At 46.9% G+C, this 19,453-nt stretch overlaps 1 protein-coding gene across 4 annotated transcripts in view; it reads left to right on the top strand.

Annotated features, from left to right (window-relative positions):
- Window positions 1-17,480: 17,480 nt before the first annotated feature.
- SMARCAL1 (SWI/SNF related, matrix associated, actin dependent regulator of chromatin, subfamily a like 1) overlaps window positions 17,481-19,453 on the top strand; it is a 42,583-nt gene continuing 40,610 nt past the window's right edge. For all 4 annotated transcript variants that reach the window (XM_065637782.1, XM_065637780.1, XM_065637781.1 and 1 more), the window contains exons 1-2: window positions 17,481-17,527; window positions 18,481-19,423. In XM_065637782.1, the coding sequence (XP_065493854.1) occupies window positions 18,571-19,423 (853 nt within the window). In that variant the 5' untranslated portion in view covers window positions 17,481-17,527; window positions 18,481-18,570. The remainder of the gene's footprint in view (window positions 17,528-18,480; window positions 19,424-19,453) is intronic.

Below are 19,453 nucleotides of genomic sequence, written 5' to 3'. Positions count from 1 at the left end.
CACTAACAAACTTTTCCCTAGCAGATTAATTAGTTGCAGAGGATTTCACGGTTTAATAGCTATGATAATCAATATTTTTTCTTTTCACTCCAGCAGTGCTTGCTCGCTGATAGATTTGTTTTGTTTCAGTAGCGTATCTTTCAGTAGAAATATGGGTTCCTTGTAGCCCAATGAAGGGTAAATATGACTGAACACTATCGCTTAATTAGAGATTTGCTGAAAGTAACCAATAGCAGCCAAAGCTGATAGATTTTACTCTCTTCAACCTATTTGAAAAATTCAAATAGCAGCTTTTCTTTGCTAACATCAGCAGAGCTGGCTTTCTCCACATTGTCCTGCTATGTGTGTCCATGCAGCCCCATCCAGCCTCTGAATACAAGAGGAAAATTAGCTCTCCACTGTGACTTTGTCTTTGCCATCCCAGCTAGAACAGCCGATAAAGGTGCTGAGTTTGATGTGGACCAAAAATTTTGATGATACAGATGATATGAAGGTTTCTAGTCTGGATAATATCAGTGCAATATCTCAGCTCAGGAACAAGACGAACATCTGCAAGATGGGACACACCTTTCAGTGACACAGAGCTGGGCTTGGGTCTGACATCATGTCAATGCCATTGAAATTTTAGGCTCCATAATTTGGTTTCTCCATAGGGTTTCCTCAAATTCCTGCTTCAGCAGGATATAGCGTGCACCAATGCGCAAGCTGGGTTCTCTGGCTGGTCTGTGCATAGGGTCTTCATTGGCAGTGATGCAGGACTTACAGCTGACAGACAATCTAATGTCCCTCAAAACTTTTGCTGGGCCCTAGACAATGATTTTAAATTGTCTCCCTCAAAATAAGACGTGACATGCATAAACCACTGTGCCATGATCAGCAGAGGAATCTATGTTGCTGCCTAATTAAAAAGGGAGCAAAACTGATTATTCGCTACAGGAAAATGAAACCGGCACATGCAATTAATTTCCAGCAAATAAATTACACATTGGGATGCTCTAAAGCTAAAACATTCATCACCGCAGCCTGCCATTTCTCAGAAAAGCTGGGCAGATTTGCCAGTGTGGCTCTCCACAACATATTTAAGGCTCCTCAGAATTTCACATGTGTCTAATGGGGTCATTAGAGAAATAATAATGGAAAGAGCATTTTAGGGACTTCCTGAGCATGAGACAGGCTGGCTAGAGGCTGAGTCTCTGTGCCCATGCTCCAGGATGGCTTTCCATCCCCTCTGCTTTTTATTGCCCTCATCTTCTTGTCTTGATGTTGCCAACATTTTTAGAATGGTTCCATCAATAACAGAATTGGAGAAAAATATATTGTTGTCATCCTTTGCTTAGATAAAGCATATTTCATTCCTCCCTCCTGCCCATGCCTGGTTTCACAGAAAGGATATGCTCAGGGTAGAGGAGATGTTTGTATTATACTCTGGGTTTTAATGTATGGGCTGTATGCCCAGACACTTGAATTGCTGATAAATGTGCCAAAATAAATAAAACAAATAATAAATCGGAGGTGCTCCATAAGCTTCCCAGAGGTGAGTGTGTACTATTATTCCTCTTTTGGTAAACAGGACAGTGGCCAATGTTTTCACACTTGGATGCTGCATTCAGGTCCCCTGGTACAGATCAAGGTGCCTTGCTTAAAGTGCTCGCCCTGGAAGGAGTTGGCTCAAGACACTTTGGTGAGGTCCCAGTGAGAGTAGGGGGCTGTCAGGAGGTCAATGCAGCCTTCCTAACTATGCTCCACAGGCAGCAATGTGCAGCTACTGGTGGGCAACACCTTCTCCTTTTGCAGAAGGGTCTGTCTTTGGGAGTTTTGATGCTGTGTCTCTTGAGCCCACTAATAGTCATGAGGCTAACATCAGGAGGAAACCTACTGGAGGCATCAACTTGGGCACACACTACCCCTGCCCTCCTCAGGTACAGGAAGAGGAAGAAAAAAACTTGGATACATCAGCTGAGAGTGGAGAACTGGTTCCTCTTGATTGGTTACATCTGAGCTACTGACTGGGAAAGCAGAAGGGGAGATATCTAGGCATCCCACCACAGACCTGCATGCCTGTTTGTTATAAGTCCTCCATCAGGACGGATTCAGGTGTCAGGCTGCAGGTTACTCTCACAGCAGATACTTTAAGTCTGGTCTTCCAGGGCAGAGTGTGGGCCCATTGGCCCTTAGCTACCACCTCAACGAGGAGGAAAAAATTATTACCTGTTTATTTGCCTTCTCTTCACCCCTCTGTACAAGCAATCGCCCTGTGCAGAGGGGGTGGAGGAAGGAAGGAAGAGGGTGGCTTGAGCTGCAGTGATACTAGATCTGCCTATGTGACAGTCCGATATAAAATCATATCAGAATTTTTTTTTTCTTAATATTGTTAGGTTAGAGATTTTTAAAATGGCAGAGACAGTGAGGAGGCAAACACAAGCAGAAAAACTCTGCATAGACTGCAGCCATGCAGCCTGAACACAGCATACCGGTCCTTGTGCACGAGTATGTGAGAGACACACAATATAAAAGCTGATGTGGACTACCAGGATCAGAGAGCCAGAAAGCTGCCAGAGAAACATCCCTTTGTGTTTTCCATCTCTCAGGAAGTAAACAGTTACCGAAACCCATTTTCATGCCCACCTACTTGGTCAATAGCTGCATTGCACCTCCTGCTCCACTTCCAGCTCCTTAATGGTGCAGAGAAGCTTTGATTGCCATGGCGTGGGCCCCATCCCTCTGGTAAACCATTATTTAAATCCAACCCATCAAAGGTTCCTTCTGCTCTCTCAGTGATGGGGAGCTGCTCATCAGCTGAGTACCCTCTGATTGCTTGTCACAGCCAGACTTCCTGGTTCTTTCTTCTGGATGGAGATATTAAATAAATTTCAAGTGATGTAATTACCATAACTCAGTTGATGAAGCTTGTGGGCAGACACAGCCAGGGGCTGGAGGGAGCTCTATCATATTTTCTTTGGTCTTTCTTTCTTTCTGGGCAGTTGCAGATGTGCCAATGCAAAGGATGTTGCTCCTGGGAAGCCGGGCGCAGCAGGCGGAGGTTATGCATCCTCCAAGCATCCAGAAATAATCCATGTATTGGTTGGAATGCTCTTCTCAAAGGAGGTCAGAAATAATTTCTGGAGTGCTGTGTTTTAGTATCTCTACTGCCTTGGGCTGCAGCAAAAAGCATGCTACCCTGCACGCAGGGAGTCCCTGTGCTGTTGCTTTCTCCCCAAGCAGGGACCGAGATTCCACTCGCTCTCCTCCTGCAAGGATCGCGGTCTGCCTCTGAGCTGATATACAGCAAATTTTTCTACTTCCATGGCAGCATGCTCTCTGCTAAGGTAAGAGAAGGAATTGTTCTGTTTTAAAAAAAAATCAGACATGTCCTGCAAAAGGAGCCCAAGCAAAGAAGTATGACTGAACATCTTTTTCCTTGTGTGTAGGAAGAAATCCTGGTCTTTGTTTTATTGAGCTTTCTCTACGAGCAGTCTGGAGGCCAGTCAATGTGCAGGAATATGTGAGAGAGATGATACAAATGCTGATGAGAACAGCCCCTCCTTTCCTCCTTAGGATCTAGATTTCAAATTCAAACCTGTGAAGCCACAGCATTTCTCTTCAGGAGTAGACAACTCCAAATGTAGAGCTTTCCTGGTAGCAAGTCCCACACTAACTCCTACAAAAGGAATTCCTTCTCCCCTTGGGTGACTAGTCAGAACTGTGACTTGAATAGAGCAGCTGCAATAGATGGTGCATTTCAGGATATCTTCAGAAGGCATTTAGCCAAATGATGAGTGGTTTTAACTATCCAGGAATGCCGTAATTGTAATGAAATCCCAAACCTAAATGGACCTGGAATTTAGACATTTAAAAAAAGAGAAAGTATATAATCACAGGTCCCTTGGATATTTCCACTACTCTCCTGAGTCAAGTCAAATTTGTTTCAAGTCTCTAATCACATTCTCAGATGTATGTTATTTTAGTGGCACGCAACAGTCCTAGAACTAACTCTCACTTGTCTGACATGGGATTTAGAAAGAAAACAATGTTGTTAAACAAGCTCATTAGTGGCTGATCCTGAGAGATATGCCATGCTTTCCAAATCAAGGTGAACTGAGAGGATCTAGCATGTCATCAGGCACTTGCTTAGCTACCAGGATTCATGACCAGACACAGTAACACTGGGGATATTCCCCTTAGGACCGTCACAATTATACTGTGGCACAACATTGCCATATTCAGATTAAGCAAACAGGAGCAACATTGTATGGCAAGATTGAATGTCTGTCCTCAGAAGGACTTATTTGTGGCACAAAGCGGTCATATGTGGTGACACCGTGCCTGGAAGTCCAGGAGATGAATCCTGTGAATCCTGTGCTGAGCTGAGATCCCTCTTGAGCTGCAACTCTGCTTCAGCATAATCAACAGCTTGAACATTTGAGACTCTTTCCCCAAATTCTTACAAATCCGTATCTTAGGATTTAACTTCATAGGCTACCCAGGTAACTTCCTCAGCTACAGCAGCTTGTTTCTAAATCAGCAGGCAAATATACACATGCTGCATAAATACAATGCAGGCAGTGAAGCCACTTACAAGCCAGATAATCTTGGTTTCATCAGTAGTAGACGAGTTTCCATGTTGGCAGAGGCCAAGGTCCAGGCAAGAGGAGAAGACCATTTTATGTGTCTCCTAAGTGATCCTCATTGCAGATAGTGGCTCTTGAGATGGGAGGGGAGACTAGAGGTCTGGGAACAGCAGTCAGTGAAGAACATTGTAGGAGGACATCCTAGTTTGTCCCTCTGCTGAGGAAGCATCCACAACATGCACCAGCTTCACACCATTTTCACAGCAGGAGCAATCAGTAGGTTTCCAAATCTGCCTGGAAATGTCAAGTGCAAAACACTGGGATAACCCACAGCCTGTTAAGGTACTGTATTGCCTCTCTCTCTTGCCCTGAGCGTGCTCCAATGCACATCAGAAATACAGGGAAGTTCAAAACTGTCGTAAATAAGTGCACAAAGATTTCACTAGCAGGTATCACTCTCCTTGATGGCTTCTCGCTACACCTTTGCACAAAGGACAAGCAAGTGTCTGCTTATGGACAAGCACAGTGCCTGTTGATGAAAGAACTGAGGTCTCCACCAGGAAGAGATAAGAGAGAGATAAGAGGATAAGTGTGGATTTAAAGGCAGGGTTGTCAGAGTTGGAGTGCTGCTGGCAATGCGAGCAGAGAGAAATAGAAGTGCAGTGAGTAGGAAAAGTTAGTGGATTTACACCAGTGGAAACAAGACTTGATTTTTGACCATCACACTTCCAAGGAGCGTCCCCCAATTGTACATCAGAATGGAAATCTTGTTCTGAAAGGGAGGTCTTGGCCTTGCATGTGGCCCAGACACAGCATTTGAAAGGCAGCTTGAGCATTGCATTGACACACTCTCCCAGGGCCTCAGGACCACATGAAGTGAAAGACTGTCACGTCCAAATGATGGCCTAGATCTACCGCTTCCTAACGGACTTTATGTTAATTAAAGGGAGAATTCAAAAAATATAAATTTTCTTGCCAAGATAATTAATCGATTTAGAAGTTTATGTAGTTAAAGGGTTTTGTAATTACATTTTATAGCAGAGGGAGCATTTTAGGCATGGATGCTGCCAGGTGCTGAACACCTCCATGAAGGTGCTGAGCACCTGGGTTTCCCAGTGGGCTGAACCCTCCCTCCTGATGAGCTGGAAATCTCCTCTGGTCCTTGGGGTCATGCAGCTCTTAGTGACTTGGCCCCAGTAGACTGAACTATTCAGTCTTACAGCCCCCAAATTAAACCCTCAAAAGCACTTGCTTCTGAGTCAGCATCTGCATGCAGGCAGCAATTCCCTGCTGTTGAAGGGGCTTTTCCTTCCTAATAGGCTTTAGCTCTCTCTGGAGATACAGTTTTTTAACCCCCAGGTCAGATGCTGTTGACTGTGGTGGTGGGCTAGCTCTAATACCAGCCCTTTCCACTTTAAGACTAATGCAATTTCTCTGGATCTTCCTCCCAGACAAACACTTGGTCTCATTCAAGAAGAGGGGGAATACACAAGCTGTTAACCCCAGGAAACACTTCCCTCCCCATCTCACCCCCAACTCATACCCCTGCCTTCCTGACTTGTCCTGCAAGGGCATGAATAAACTCCTGAAAGCACTTAAGCTAGATAGGGAGAGCTACAACCTCTTTGATTTGCATAGGGAAACTGAGGCACGGGCAGGCAAAATCCCTCATTCAAGTCAGCAGTGAGGCGCTATGTGGGGACCTATTTCACCTCATAGCAAGACACTCTTCTGAGAGCAATTTGCACATCTTTGTGTGATGTGCAAATAAGCACACACACAATATATATGTTTTCCTTCCCTCTTTATGACTGTATAATCACACAGTCTTTGCTCCATGGAAGTTTGACTGCTGCTGTTTATTGCCCCCTGGAAATGGGATGACAACAGCCCACAGCTCCTCCACAGCAACTCACAAAGGTCTCCCAAGAAAAGAATTATGCCCATCAGAAGCAATAAACAGCAGGAATGGTAGAGTGACTAAGCACCAAAGATCCTGCATTTGTGTAGAAACTAGCAATGAGAAGAAAGAGGAAAGGATGCCCTGGAGGATACACAATGCCTTAGGAAAAAAAGTTTCCAGCATGTTCTAAAAGTGAAGGCTTCCCTGCAGAAGACACAGACCAAATTTGAACCTGATGCCACCCTTGAGCCTGCTCATGGTCCTGGGCAAGACTCCCACGCTGTGCATGGAGGCCAGCGGAGCCTGACAGCACGGTGCTTCAGCTTCTCCTCACTCACCCCTGTAGAAAGGATGGGCACTCAAGCCTGCCATGGCCCAGCCAGAGGAGCTGGTGGCCGTTGTTTCCCCTCCTCCCAACCATCACCCTGTACCAGCACAGTCTTTGCCCAGGCAACCTGCACAGGAGGGTGCATTGGGCAAGGTGGGCTTAGCCCACTGCAGGACCAGCTTTTGCCACCAGCAGGGTATGGTGTCTCTCTGGGAATGGGCCTGGGCCTGCTGAGACCCAGAGGAAGGTCACAAGCTGGCAGGACTGCAGGAGCGACTGTGCTTATGTACATTATGATGATGAGGAGCTGCTGCTGGCATATACTAAATGAAGCCCATGGCTGGAGTCCTGGTCATCCAGGCAAAGGGCAGAGATGGCAGACCGATGATCTCTTCCTTGGCACATTGCTTTTTCAGTTACATGGTGGCACTACACAGAGGGGATGAGCTTCCTCTGGGCACATCAGCTTACTGGAAAAATGCAAAATCACAGAACTGGCCCAGAGTACCCTGAGATATATCCTCCTCCTGCCCTCCCTCATGTGGTTGGGGGGCATGATATCAGGAGACCTTGCAGAGGGCGATGGTGTTTCTTCTGTCTGAAGCCATCATGTGTTGAGACTCTGCTGCTGAGCTCACCCCTGTCAGGCTCTGATGCTCTTTGGGGAGCCCTGATTTAGGCAGGTGAGGATCAAAATCATTATGGATCTCAGCACAGGAAACCATCCACCCGGTCTTCTTTCTCTGAGGCAGAGCTGCTCCTGCGGTGTCATTGGCAATATGCACTCCCACAAAATTGCTGTCCCAATGAAATCCAGACGTACACACGAAAAATAATTAATCTCCTTTTATTCTCTTCCCTGACCAACCCCCTCCTACATTTTTCTTTTTGATTCATTTTTATGTTCAGTGGTATAAATTTTCCAGGTCAATGCTAAGTTCCCTGGTTGTGTGTTCTTCACATACCAACAGATATAAGCAGAGAAATGAGAGGAGACCAAGTGCAAACCAATCCATCCTGCTGACACTTTTATTTATCTATTTTCCTTCCCCATCTGCATGTGTGTGTGTGCATGCATGTGCACTGAAGATCTCTCTGCTTGCAACTGTAGCTTTCCCCTTTCCTTCCTACTGCCCTGCTGTCCATCTCTCTACTGGTCATCTCACATTGCCTCTAACTCTTTGCTCATGTTCTGCTTTGTGGCAAAAAAAAAGAGAAACTAATGTATCAAATAAAAACAACGAAGGCATTTTAAGAGCTGATGCAAGATGCCAGGGTGACAGTGAGGAAGCTGGAGCCATCTGCCAAGCCCAGACTCAACACCAGTGGCAAAGCTGCCCTGCTGCTGGGTGCATCAAGGGCTCCCAAGCGAAAAGCACCAGCATCCGCAGCTTGAGCTGAGCTCTGTGGCTGAAAGCAGGCAGATGCACATTGTCTGTGGATCAGGCAGGGAGAGGAACTCTTAACACACATTGACTATTAATATTTCATGGTCCTGACGTCCAGCAACCACACTGAGAGGAGAGACAGGAGTTTGTTCTTCTAGGCTCACATTTAACCATGCCCTTCCCACTGAATGTGCAAGCCAAGGATAATGGTGGCGCACTCTGGACTTCTTTGCTTACTAGCCCTGGGTCAAGACCCTGATTTTTTCACTCAGTCTGTATCAGCAGTAACAATTTCTACTCTACTCTGACCCAAGATGGTTCTGAACCATGAACTACAGGCAAAGCAAAGTCCAGTGGCTGTTAAGTCTCTCACTTACTAAATCATTTGAATAATCTCTATCTAGAGTATTTATCTTTTCCAGTGATCCTGTTTTCTAAGAACTAAGCCTCAAGAACTCATGACCCACCAGGTATTTGCAAAGTGGCATGCATTCAAAATGCACTTATTTTATAGAAGTGGTGTTATCACACAGTGAGCTTGTTCCTGGAATGAGCATTGCTTAGGAGCTGTCAATACTTCAATCTGATTTATGCAAACAGTGTTCTCTCTCTCTCTTCCTCTTCCCTCAAATAAACACTAAGAAGTTCTCAACCTGGACGAATCCCAGGCAGTGGGATCAGTACCTGGCACTACATCAGCTTTGTTGCTGAAATCAGGGATGAAGCAGCAACAACTGAAAATGTTTCTCCCGTTTGTTTTTAATTCCGCTTGCAAATAGTTTGGTGCCTGTCTGAAGTATGACTGTCCTACAGGAATACACTTCATTTCTTGTATTACTGTGCACCACTTAAGTAATTAATGAAAGTCTGGAAAATCTATAAAAAAGTTGGTTGCATCCACAGGGAACATTAATACTGTTTGGTGTCATGACCATGAATAAAACCTGACAGTGTGTGCAAATTCAGAGGGAACTACCTGTTCTGCTGTTAAGAGATCAAGTTCAGGTGCTGCATCAAATAATTTTCAAGACATGGTCTTTAACTTGTCTGTGGACTGGAAAATATTTGCAAGGCATACGGGGGTTAGTCTTTGTCCTCCAGGACTCAGTTGTCACTTTACAACCATATGATGTATTAGACATCGCTAGACATGAATGTCACTGCTTTTAGCTTCAAATTCTGTCAGCATGATATTGTGCCGTGATGCAGTCACAGTCAGCATTTGACTTGATTTGTGCATTGCTTCTCAATTCGCTCCAGGAGGGCTTAGGGTCCAATTCTGCAAACAGAAACTCTGCAAATGTGGAAAGTCACCCCCAACACTTACAGACCTGAGCCTTTTGCACCCAGCAAGCTGCCTTCTCAGAGCAGGGGGCAGCACCATCCATCCCAGCAAAATCATATGGAAATGGTGGCCATATCCAAACGTTACCTGACATCAGAAGCAATGCTTGATTTCCCTTTGTTACAGTGAATCCAGATGGACAACAGGGAAAGAAACAAGGGACTTGCTGAAAACCCAGCTGCTGCTTCTGAGCTTGGATTTTCCAGGTAAATACATTTCAAAATTTTTTCCACTGATAAAAGAGAAGGGAAAACCTCACCCTTCCACACTCAGTCTTAAATCTAGCTCCAGCAAGACAATTTCAAAAGGACTTTGTTGCCCATTAAAAGAGGAGACCCACTCCCAACCCGTACTTCTTCACTGTCCCTTGATTCAAGGCTGCCCCAGAGCAATGAGCAGCTTCATCACCATCCCTCTAGACAGTGATAGTGAGGGTCTAAATAGCAAAGGTGGGTTTTGGAGCATGGACATCTGCTTTCTAGGACCTGGATCAAGAATTGTAAACTCATTTCACATACACCAGTGAACAGCTGTCAGAGAGCAACAGCTTTCAGCCCTCATCAACCTAAACTAAACACAGGCCAAGAAGTTACTGGCAGGAGACTCCAAATTCATGGATGTCTTCCGAAGCATTTCTGTCCTCAGCAACAGCAGCATAATCTCCGATTAATACATCAAACAATTAATCTGGAAAATTATTCTATCAGCAAATATACATAAGTATACATGTACAAACTCAATGTGTGTACTGTCTGCGTATGTGTGCAACCTCACACAACAAAAGAGATCCAATCAGAAAACTCTTGCATTTTTCTCCTTTCCTAATACAAGAGCTATGGAGCAACCACTAAATCTGAAAGATGGAAAATGTCAAATAGACCACCAGGAATAACTGTTGTTACAATACATGATCAGCAAGTGAAATATATGGCCTCAAGATGTCACCCAGGATCAAACTGCATTTCATAGTGGACAGTTATGTGATAATCCTGTGATCTATCATCTAAAACGTGGATCTGTTCCCTGGTACAGACAAAATAAAGGATTCAGTGGACAACTATGCTGAATGGGTAAGTAGTTCCTTTATTCTCATATAATGAAGCTAAATCTCATCATCTTCTATTGTTATAACTATTGCGTTTTGTAACCCTTTTTAGTTGACAGAAACATTCCAAACAACACTAGTTTCTTGAGTTCTAGAAGTTACAATTGAGCTTAGACAAATCTTTGCAGCCCTCAAACCATGACATGAGAAACTTTCTGTGGATCCTTCATAAATGATTCTCAGGGCAGTGCAAGACTTGTCCTCCCGATGTCAGACAAAACTGATTTCCTAGATCAAATGTGAGTTTGTAATTGAATCTGGACATATTCAACCACATGACAAACACTAAACCTGCTGCTTGGTGTACAATATATAAGGTCTACGTTTAGTTATAGCCCCGCTGGGGAAAGGACAACTCTTTCTATTCACCCGTAAAGAACCCTGCATGCCTGTGCTACCACAGGAAAAAAAAAAATTAATTGTACTACCCATCCCTTGAGCTATTCATGTCACTTCCTTCTCCCCCCCCACCCTATATTAAGCCTTTAAAAGCTGAAAGTGGCTGTAAATCTTTCTAAATGCCAAAGGACCATTTTGCTAAAGCATTATCCATCTTAACATCATGTCAGATTTCTGAATGAGAATGACTTCTTCAGTAGGAACAAGCCTATAACTTATACTGCGTCTCATTTCCTGAAGCACTGGAGTTGTGCTGCTCCCTAATGTTATTTTATTAAGATGCGACTTGTCATTATATTGCTGAAAACAAGATAAAATGCAGGCTAATTAAATTCCTTATTTAACTTCATGAGCATCTGCTTTCTGTAGTCACATTCTTTTAAACAGAACCTTTGTAGCTGTTTCTCAGGATCTGGCTATCACGATTTTCACTGTGATCAAAATGCGGAAATACCCCCTCTAAATAAAGGCGCGTGCATTCCCATTGCCTATGACTCCTGTTATTTATAATGAGAGACATACAGCACCGCCCAGGCAGGCGGCAGCAGCGCCTGGGAAGCACGCTGCCCTGACACTTCAAGAGCACTCCCTGTTGTGGAATAATTGCTATCCCAAGGAGCCCCGGGGAAGTCACTGGGACAAGCTGGTGGCAAAATACTGTAGCTGACAGCAAGGGATTTCTAGATCAGGCTGCTATACAAAACGTTAACAAACAAATCACCTTGTGACTCCCTCCTTCTGCAGAAGATGAGACTCCCAACATAAAGGAAAATAATCTCTGTTGAAGGAGGAGGCTTAACAAGCTTAAGCACACTCTTCAAGTTAAGTGTATGCTTAAGTGTGCTGTTTGCCAAGGCCAGATCCTGGCTCACTTTCCATGTGCTGCATTCATGGAGGTTTCTAAGATGAGAGCAACCCTCCTGCGTTATTGGTTGAGTGAAGACTGAGACAGAAGAGAGTCCTATGCTGAGTCCACATTCCTAATTAAAGCAGTGGTCTTGTGCTGCTTCCATCTAAGTCACAGCAGAGGACGGCAAACAGTTGTATCAGAACCCACTGTAAGCTCAGGGCTTTTAGGAAAGTCTCGGGCATGCCACATCCTTGGGTCTGTCTCTTGGAAACCACCTTGGCATCAGATTTTGCATCCAACAGAAGTCCAGAGCTGCTCTGCCAACTCCTCTTGGTCTGGAGTGTGCTTGGAGATCCCCCAAGGAGAGACACTGCTCCTGTGCAAGGGCAAAAGATGATTAATATTACATTGGTGGTGAATTATTTAACATCAGTGACCTCTGATGCTCCTGCTTAAAGGATTTCTCCATTTCTCTGGGTCTCTCATGCACCAGGAAGAGAAAGGACAGAGAACTGTGGCTAGGTTTAACAAACAGGATCTCAAAAGTTGGCTTCCCATCAATACTAAGGCCATAGGATTAGCTGCTTATTCTGAGTTTGAAAACCAGGCCAGTAATTTAAGCTCCAGAATAGAACTGGGTATGCAACTTTGGTTTGTTTAGCCTTGTTTCCTAAGGAAATAAAGCTTATGCAGTTAAATTCTGTGTGCATACAAGCCTTTCCTTCTACTTTTGCACCATTCTGCCAGTTGAACCATGTTTCACCATGATAAAGTTCAGTTGTGCAGAGCAGAGATGTGCTCTGCCCTGAACTCAAGCACATCAGAAGACACTAGAGAGTTCACATTGCTGGTGCCCCCACCTCAGCTGGATCACAGCTCACATTGTGCTAAATGCTGGTGACACAGAAGCTTTGGAAACACTGTTTGCATCTCAACGTATGATGTGGGCTTTTTTTCTCCTTTAAATCTTTGTTCTGCTTGCCAATGAACTGCCCCCCACACCTGGGCTGTGTTGCATAAAAGATCAAGAGTGGGCTCAGGTTTGCAGCAGCTCTGTGAGTGTGGCAGTGGCACAGAGGCCATGTGCTGTGCAGGCCACTGCTCTGGACTGGAGCTGTGGAAAGGAATCCAGCCAAGAAGGACAGAAGGCAGAAAAGAAACCCTGCAATCTGTTGGAGGGGTTGTACTATAAACAAGAGCAGGAAGGCTCCAGCGTGCCAGGGAAGAACAAGCTGTGTAGATAAAAGCGGCTGCTTCAAAAGAGTGGAGGGTGACTAATTTTCCTTGCACCAGGTGGTCAAAGAGCATGGAAAAAAAAGTGGTCTTCAGTGAGCTGGCAGTCAGAGGAGGGGAGCAACCTTCTCATGCTAGAAAAGCTCACAGAAAAGCCTCTGCAGGTCCTCTTTCATCTGAGTTTCACGGCAGCTGGATTCAGTAAACTGCAAGTTTTTTCTTCGGTGCTACAAAGACACTCGGGCAAAGAGCCTGACTCAGAGTCAACTTGTGGTAGTGGCTGGGCTGCCAAATGGGCCAGCAGGCCATGGTCCTCAATGTGCCTTGATGGCAGAGGGAAAGTAGAGGGGATTAACAGCCATCAAACAAAATAAATCCATGGAGAATGGGTACAAGGTGGGATGCAGGGTCAGCTACTGTGCCCAGGTCCAGCCCCAAGCACCCCCTGACCCTCTGAGCCTGCAGCTCTGGTTCCCCATTAGGAAACTTCAACCATGCTGAGGACTCCAAACGAGAGCAGAAGCAGCCCTCCACCTACAGAGGACAGGTGCTGTAAAAAGTATTCAGGTCAGACCCCAGCAGCCCACACAAAAGGATTTATCCAACTAGAAGCAGCTGGGCTAGTCCAGGGGCCTTTCTCTGACTCTCCTGCCCCAAGACCTTCCCTGAAGAGCTGACCTACACATGCCCAGCCACTTGACTGGTTTTAGCTCAGAAGGAACTGATAAAGCTCGTGAGCATAGGATTAACTTATTTCAGAAGGTGCAACTACAAGTTCTCCATACCCAGTCAAAGACAGGCACATATGGGCACTCGTAATAGTGTCTCTGAGATCAGCACAGGCTACCAAACCCCTCCAAGAAGCTGGGACACCTGAGGGCCATCAGCCTGGGCTGATTTCCAGTTGTCTGCTGATGGCTTTGCTACACAGAGCAGCTCTGCGTGTGATTCAGCCCCTGCAGAGAGTGCAGGCTGGCTGTGCTTCCAGGATGGAGGTGGCCAGCTCTGTCTATGTGGAGAACCAAAAAGCCGTGTTGGCAAGGCGGTAGAGTGGGGTGAATATATTCAGCATGACAGCAGCAGGATCTCCAAAGAACAGCTCAAAACCCCTCAGAGGACAATCTATGAGATTCCAGAACAGCTCTGGGGTCTTGGGTCCCTCATATTTCAGATATTAGCTGCTGCTTATACAATATGTATGATGCATGGCCACGCAGTTCTGTCCTCATTTGGGAGCCAGCAGTCAGGACCAGCCAGCCCAGCCTATGAGAGGATGTTTAGAGCACGATCCAAGTGATGCAAAGATCCTGGTAAGAACAGCACTGAGAAACCCATTTCCTTATGTTTTTCCACCTATGGGAGCATTTCTTCAGAAGTGGGTGAACCATTTCCTCCCTGGCAGAGCTGGGGTGTGACAACCCCCCCAGTCCTCCCAGGATTTTCTTTCTGCATCTCTACTCCCTGACCGAGGATGTGGACGGGGAGTCCAAGCCACTGCTGGAAGCATGTTCTGACTGAAAGGACACCTGGAGTGCTACCAGCAAACTGCTCACAAACGGCCTCTTGTTTTGTAGGTCTCTTCTCTGCGTGGCTGGGCTGCTCCTTGTGCCCTGCTGAAGTTGTGCCATATGGAGCAAATGCTCCAACGTCTGTCTGTGTGTCTGCCTGACTGGGCAACCCAAGAGCTCTCTGCAAATGATGCTCTGCTCCCATTGTTTTCATGACCACAATATGGTCCACAATAGAGGCTTTTCTCTGCGTTTTTCGAGGCATTTTTTTTGTTTGTTTGTGTTTGTTTGCTTGTTTGGTTTTTTTCCCAGATCTCCCAGAGCATAAGGAGCCATCACCAGAAACCCGGAACTGGATAGGTGCTGGGGCGAGAAGGTGGCTGGAAACAGTTAATATAACAGGGTTACACTCTGCGTGTTCTCTCTCTTGTCCATATGTGACACTGGGATCTGATTTGGCTTTGGGCAGTTAGAAGTGTGACAAGAAGGAGAAAAAAAAGGTCTCTCATCCATTCCTTTCTCTCCGTCTGCTGCATAGCCAGCTGGAGTCTGCTGTCTTGCAGGGGAAGAAAGGACGACGGCAGAGGATCTGAACAGAGACCATGGGGATGAGCATCCTCTCCTGGCAAACCCACTCATCTGATAAAAGGTTCAACTTTGACTGTTTTTCCATCTTCCTAAGAGAATCTGGGATAAAACTCTGGCCTCAGACCTCTCCTCAGCCCTGTGGTTTTCTTTAAAAGCAGCATGTTTGCGAGTGCGTGCGTGCACACGGCATGCTCACATCTGTGCGTGTGGGATTCCCAGGAGAGTAACTGCACTCCCAGGGCTGTGCTGTGCGTCAAGTCGCACCTCGTTCTTGCTACCTGCCTTGTTTTCCTCGGGCTGACAAGCTCCTGACTAATGGTAGTCACTGCTGCTTAATCAGGAAGCAATTTAAGGATAACCTTTTCTAATTAACCAGCAGAGGGAAGAATGAATAAACTGCGAAACAGCCAGCTGGCTTTGGTGTCCCCAGCCAAAGGGTGTGTCAGGTGGGAGAAAATGGCATCTGGGCAGGGTAGTGAAAGTCAGAGGTGGGAGGGGGTTATGGTGCTCCCCAGGGCCTTCTCTCTGCTTCATCCCCAGGTACCGTTCTGGTCATCCACACGGGGATCATGACTGTCCAGGAAGGGCAGCTTCATGTGTGTAATCAAGGCCCTTGTATAATTAAAATCCCGGCAGACCCTTTTATTCAGAACTTTGATGCAAATATGAATAATCATCTTGTTATGGTGTTCACAGAATCATAGAACAGCCCAGGTTGGAAGGGACCTCGAAAGATCATCTTGTCCAACCTTTTGTGGGAAAGGGAGCCTAGATGAGATGATCTAGCGCCCTGTCCAACCACATCCTGAAAACTGCCAGTGACAAGGACTACACCACGTCCCTGGGTAAGTTGTTCCAGTGATTGATTTTTCTCAATGTATAAAATTCCTTCTTACATCAAGCTGAAACCTCTTCCAGTGCAATGTGTTGAACAGCATGGGGCCCACCATTGATCCCTGAGGGACCTCACTTGTGACAGGCTGCCATCAACTGCTCTCCCCATGTGCACAGGAAAAGTTATTCTTTTGTAGAAGGTGACCAGGTTAGTCTGGCATGATTTGCCTTTGGTAAATCCGTGCTGGCTTTTCCCAACCACCTGCTTCATTTGGTTTGTGACAGTTTGTAGGACTTGCTCCACTACTTTCCCAGGGACTGGAGTAAGACTGAGGGGCCTGTAGTTTCCTGGCTCCTCTTTTGGGCCCTTCTTGTCGATAGCTCTGACATTCGCCCCCTTCCAGTCGCCAGGGACACCCCCTCATCTCCACCACATTTCACAGATTACAGACACCAGCATTGCACCACTGCTCTTATCTCCCTGAGGGAGGTTCCCTCCTTGCTGCTCACAGCAGTGCTCTCACCCTTCCTCATGCCTTACCACCATTCTTTATTCCCCACTTGAAAGCCGCACACCTCGGCACGACAGGTGTAGGAAATTTTCATCTTGCCAACATAATAGGATCAGGCATGATCTCTCAGCCAAGCATATTTTATTAACGATTTTGCAAACCCAGGTGTTCTACCTAAGGGTAGGCACACGGAACACAGCAAAAAGACATTGCTCATATCCCTCCTGAATCCCGGCCGCAAATTCCCTCCCGTTCCCCACTGGTTGGTACCACAGGGTTTACAGACCACCTGACACTTGCTGGATGCCCTGCCTCAGTTTACCTGCCTCACTAATCTAACAGCCCCCCTCCCCATATTTACTGATTTCCATTTGAAGTATGGCTTATTGGCTTCTCTGCCTGACCTTCCCCCGAGTTTAGCTTTTAACCACAGGAATCGCTTTGCATTCCGAGATTAGTGCAAGGAGACTTTGTCTTACGTTCGGGATCTGATAGCCAGACATCCCTCAGCCCCCGCCCGCTGGGGTGAGGCCTCAGATCCCCAGTTGCAAAAACAACGTTCCTGCTTCAGTGGCTCCTCACACAGGCCCCACACACACCGGAGGCAGCCGTGCAGGGAGCCCTGCCCCAGCCGTGCAGGGCTGGGAGCTGCTTGGGGCAAAGCCTCAGCCCAAGCCGGCAGCAGAGTCCCGCACCCCGCACGTGGGGCCGAGCCGAACCCCTCCGAGGGTGACGGGGGGCGCTCCTACGGCGACACCACGCAGCGCCCAGCGCCCCTAAGATGGCGCCGCGGGATGAAGACTACATTTCCCAGCGTGCCGAGCGCCCCGCGCGCCGGTTTTCGCTCCCGGCATGCTGCACGTGCCGGCCGTTTAAGTGCGGCCGGGCGGCAGCGCGGGGGCTGCTGGGAGTTGTAGTCTGCGCGGCTGAGTGCCCTGTGGCGGCGTCCGTGGCCGCTGCCGGCCGGTGGGTGTGCGGGCCTGCGGGGAGGGGACGGCGGCTGGGCCGGGGCTCAGCCCGCGGCTCAGCCCGCGGTGGGCTCTAGTGGAGCCCGCGGGGAGCCCCAGTGGGGTGGCGGTGGCCCTTGAAGACGGCGGGACCCCAGCCTGCGGGGGTAGGGCCGGGCTGCCGGTGGAGCTGGGGGCCGGAGAGCCTGGTGCCTGGCAGAGCAGCGGGGCAGGGAGCGGGCCTCGCTTCGTACAGGGTGCTGAGGAAAGTAGGTCGCTTGAGGGCTGCAGGAGGCGGGCAGCCCCGCGGGTGAGGCGGGAAGTAGCTGGAGTGAGGCCAGCTCCTGGAAATGCGCGGGAGCCAGGGCCTTGCTTCTATCAGAAGGTCCTTGGCCTGCGCGTGGACGTTTCTCAAGGCAGAAGCTGACTCTGCCCTTTGGGATTGAGTGTGTATCTGCTACATGCTGAGATGCCTAAGAACTGGAAGGTGCTCAGGAGAGATGGGGTGTTGTCCCACCTTGTTGTTAGGTTACGAGAACTATGAAACACTTCCACACGAAACTGTGCAGAGATACGTTGCTTTGCCTGTGTTTGCCTTCACAGGGCTGGCTCTGCAGTGCAGGGTGTCCATGTGCTTGGCTATTTTATCAGTTCTGCTAGGATTTGTAGAGAAGAGTGCGCAGAACTGTAGTGGAATAGTGGTTTTCTCCTTTTTTCTTTGTTTTATCAATGTAGGACTGGCATGCAAATCCCCAGCAGTAGCTGTCGGTATCTCCTTGCTGATAATGGCTCAAGCATTGGTCTGATAGCATTGCTGTACTTGTACTACTAGATTTTTTTGTAGGATCAGTTGCAGTAATACCCAGTCACTAATAATACTGAGTTATCAATATAGTAAGCATTTTTGGGGTGAACAGATTTGAAACTTCCTGTCTCTTTGTTTCTCCCCCCCCTTTTTTTTTTCTTTTGTAGGCTGGCCTCTATTCATGTAAAGAAGCAGGTGCCTCTGTGATTAATTCCCAATGCAGTTTTGATTCAGATGTACTGTTTGAATTATTGAAGATGTCATCAGGCCTTACAGAGGAACAAAAGAGAAGAATTGAAGAGAACCGCCAGAAGGCTTTGGCTAGGAGAGCGGAGAGGCTCGCAGCCCAGAGAGGTGGGCAGGTGGGGAGTACTGGACCTCAAGTGAAAGAACAGAGTCCAGGCAATCAGGGAAACTTGAAGCAAGAAAACAATCATGTCAGGTTCATTAGCCAGCACCAGCAGAATCCAAACAGTCCTGGAGAGCAGAAGAGCTATCTTCAGAAAGATTATAACCATTACACTGCAAACCAACAGATGGCTGGCTCACATGGAGAGCAACAAAAGAATTGTTCAGAGGACTCAGAACAAGCAAGTGGCATTAAGCAATTCCCTACAACGATCCCAAATTCTCTGAGTTATTCCCATAAACATTACTTGGATGCTCGTGGTCAGCAACATGGACAGCAAGCTTTAATTAATCTTGATACATTCCAACAGCCTGAATGCTACCCAGCTTTCAAAAACCCTACAGAACCATCTCATACTAGAGTAATTGATAACAGGCACCCTGACGGTAGTAAAGATTTACAAAGTCAGAACAAATCTGTTTCACCACCAAGCAGCACCACGCAAAGTGATTCAGAAATGCTGATAAACAGACCAACAGAAAGAGAAAGGGGAGGTTGTGACTCTCAGGCCAGCAGTAAGATGCACAAGTTGACCAGCTCTGCTGGTTCGGGGCCCAGCTTTGAAGCTGCCTCTTGCAAGAAAGCAAATAATGTTACAAAAGGAAAATGTGTAAGATATGGGGAAGACCGATTCCAGGTCGAAGTAGGGTATAATGCTGAACTCATTGCTTTGTTTAAGAAGATACCAAGCAAAAGCTATGGTAAGAATTGACTGTTTGCTGTTACCTCTG

The sequence above is a fragment of the Caloenas nicobarica genome, chromosome 6 (assembly GCF_036013445.1).
Source record: "Caloenas nicobarica isolate bCalNic1 chromosome 6, bCalNic1.hap1, whole genome shotgun sequence".
Taxonomy (NCBI): domain Eukaryota; kingdom Metazoa; phylum Chordata; class Aves; order Columbiformes; family Columbidae; genus Caloenas; species Caloenas nicobarica.
This window is presented reverse-complemented; position numbering and strand designations above follow the sequence as displayed.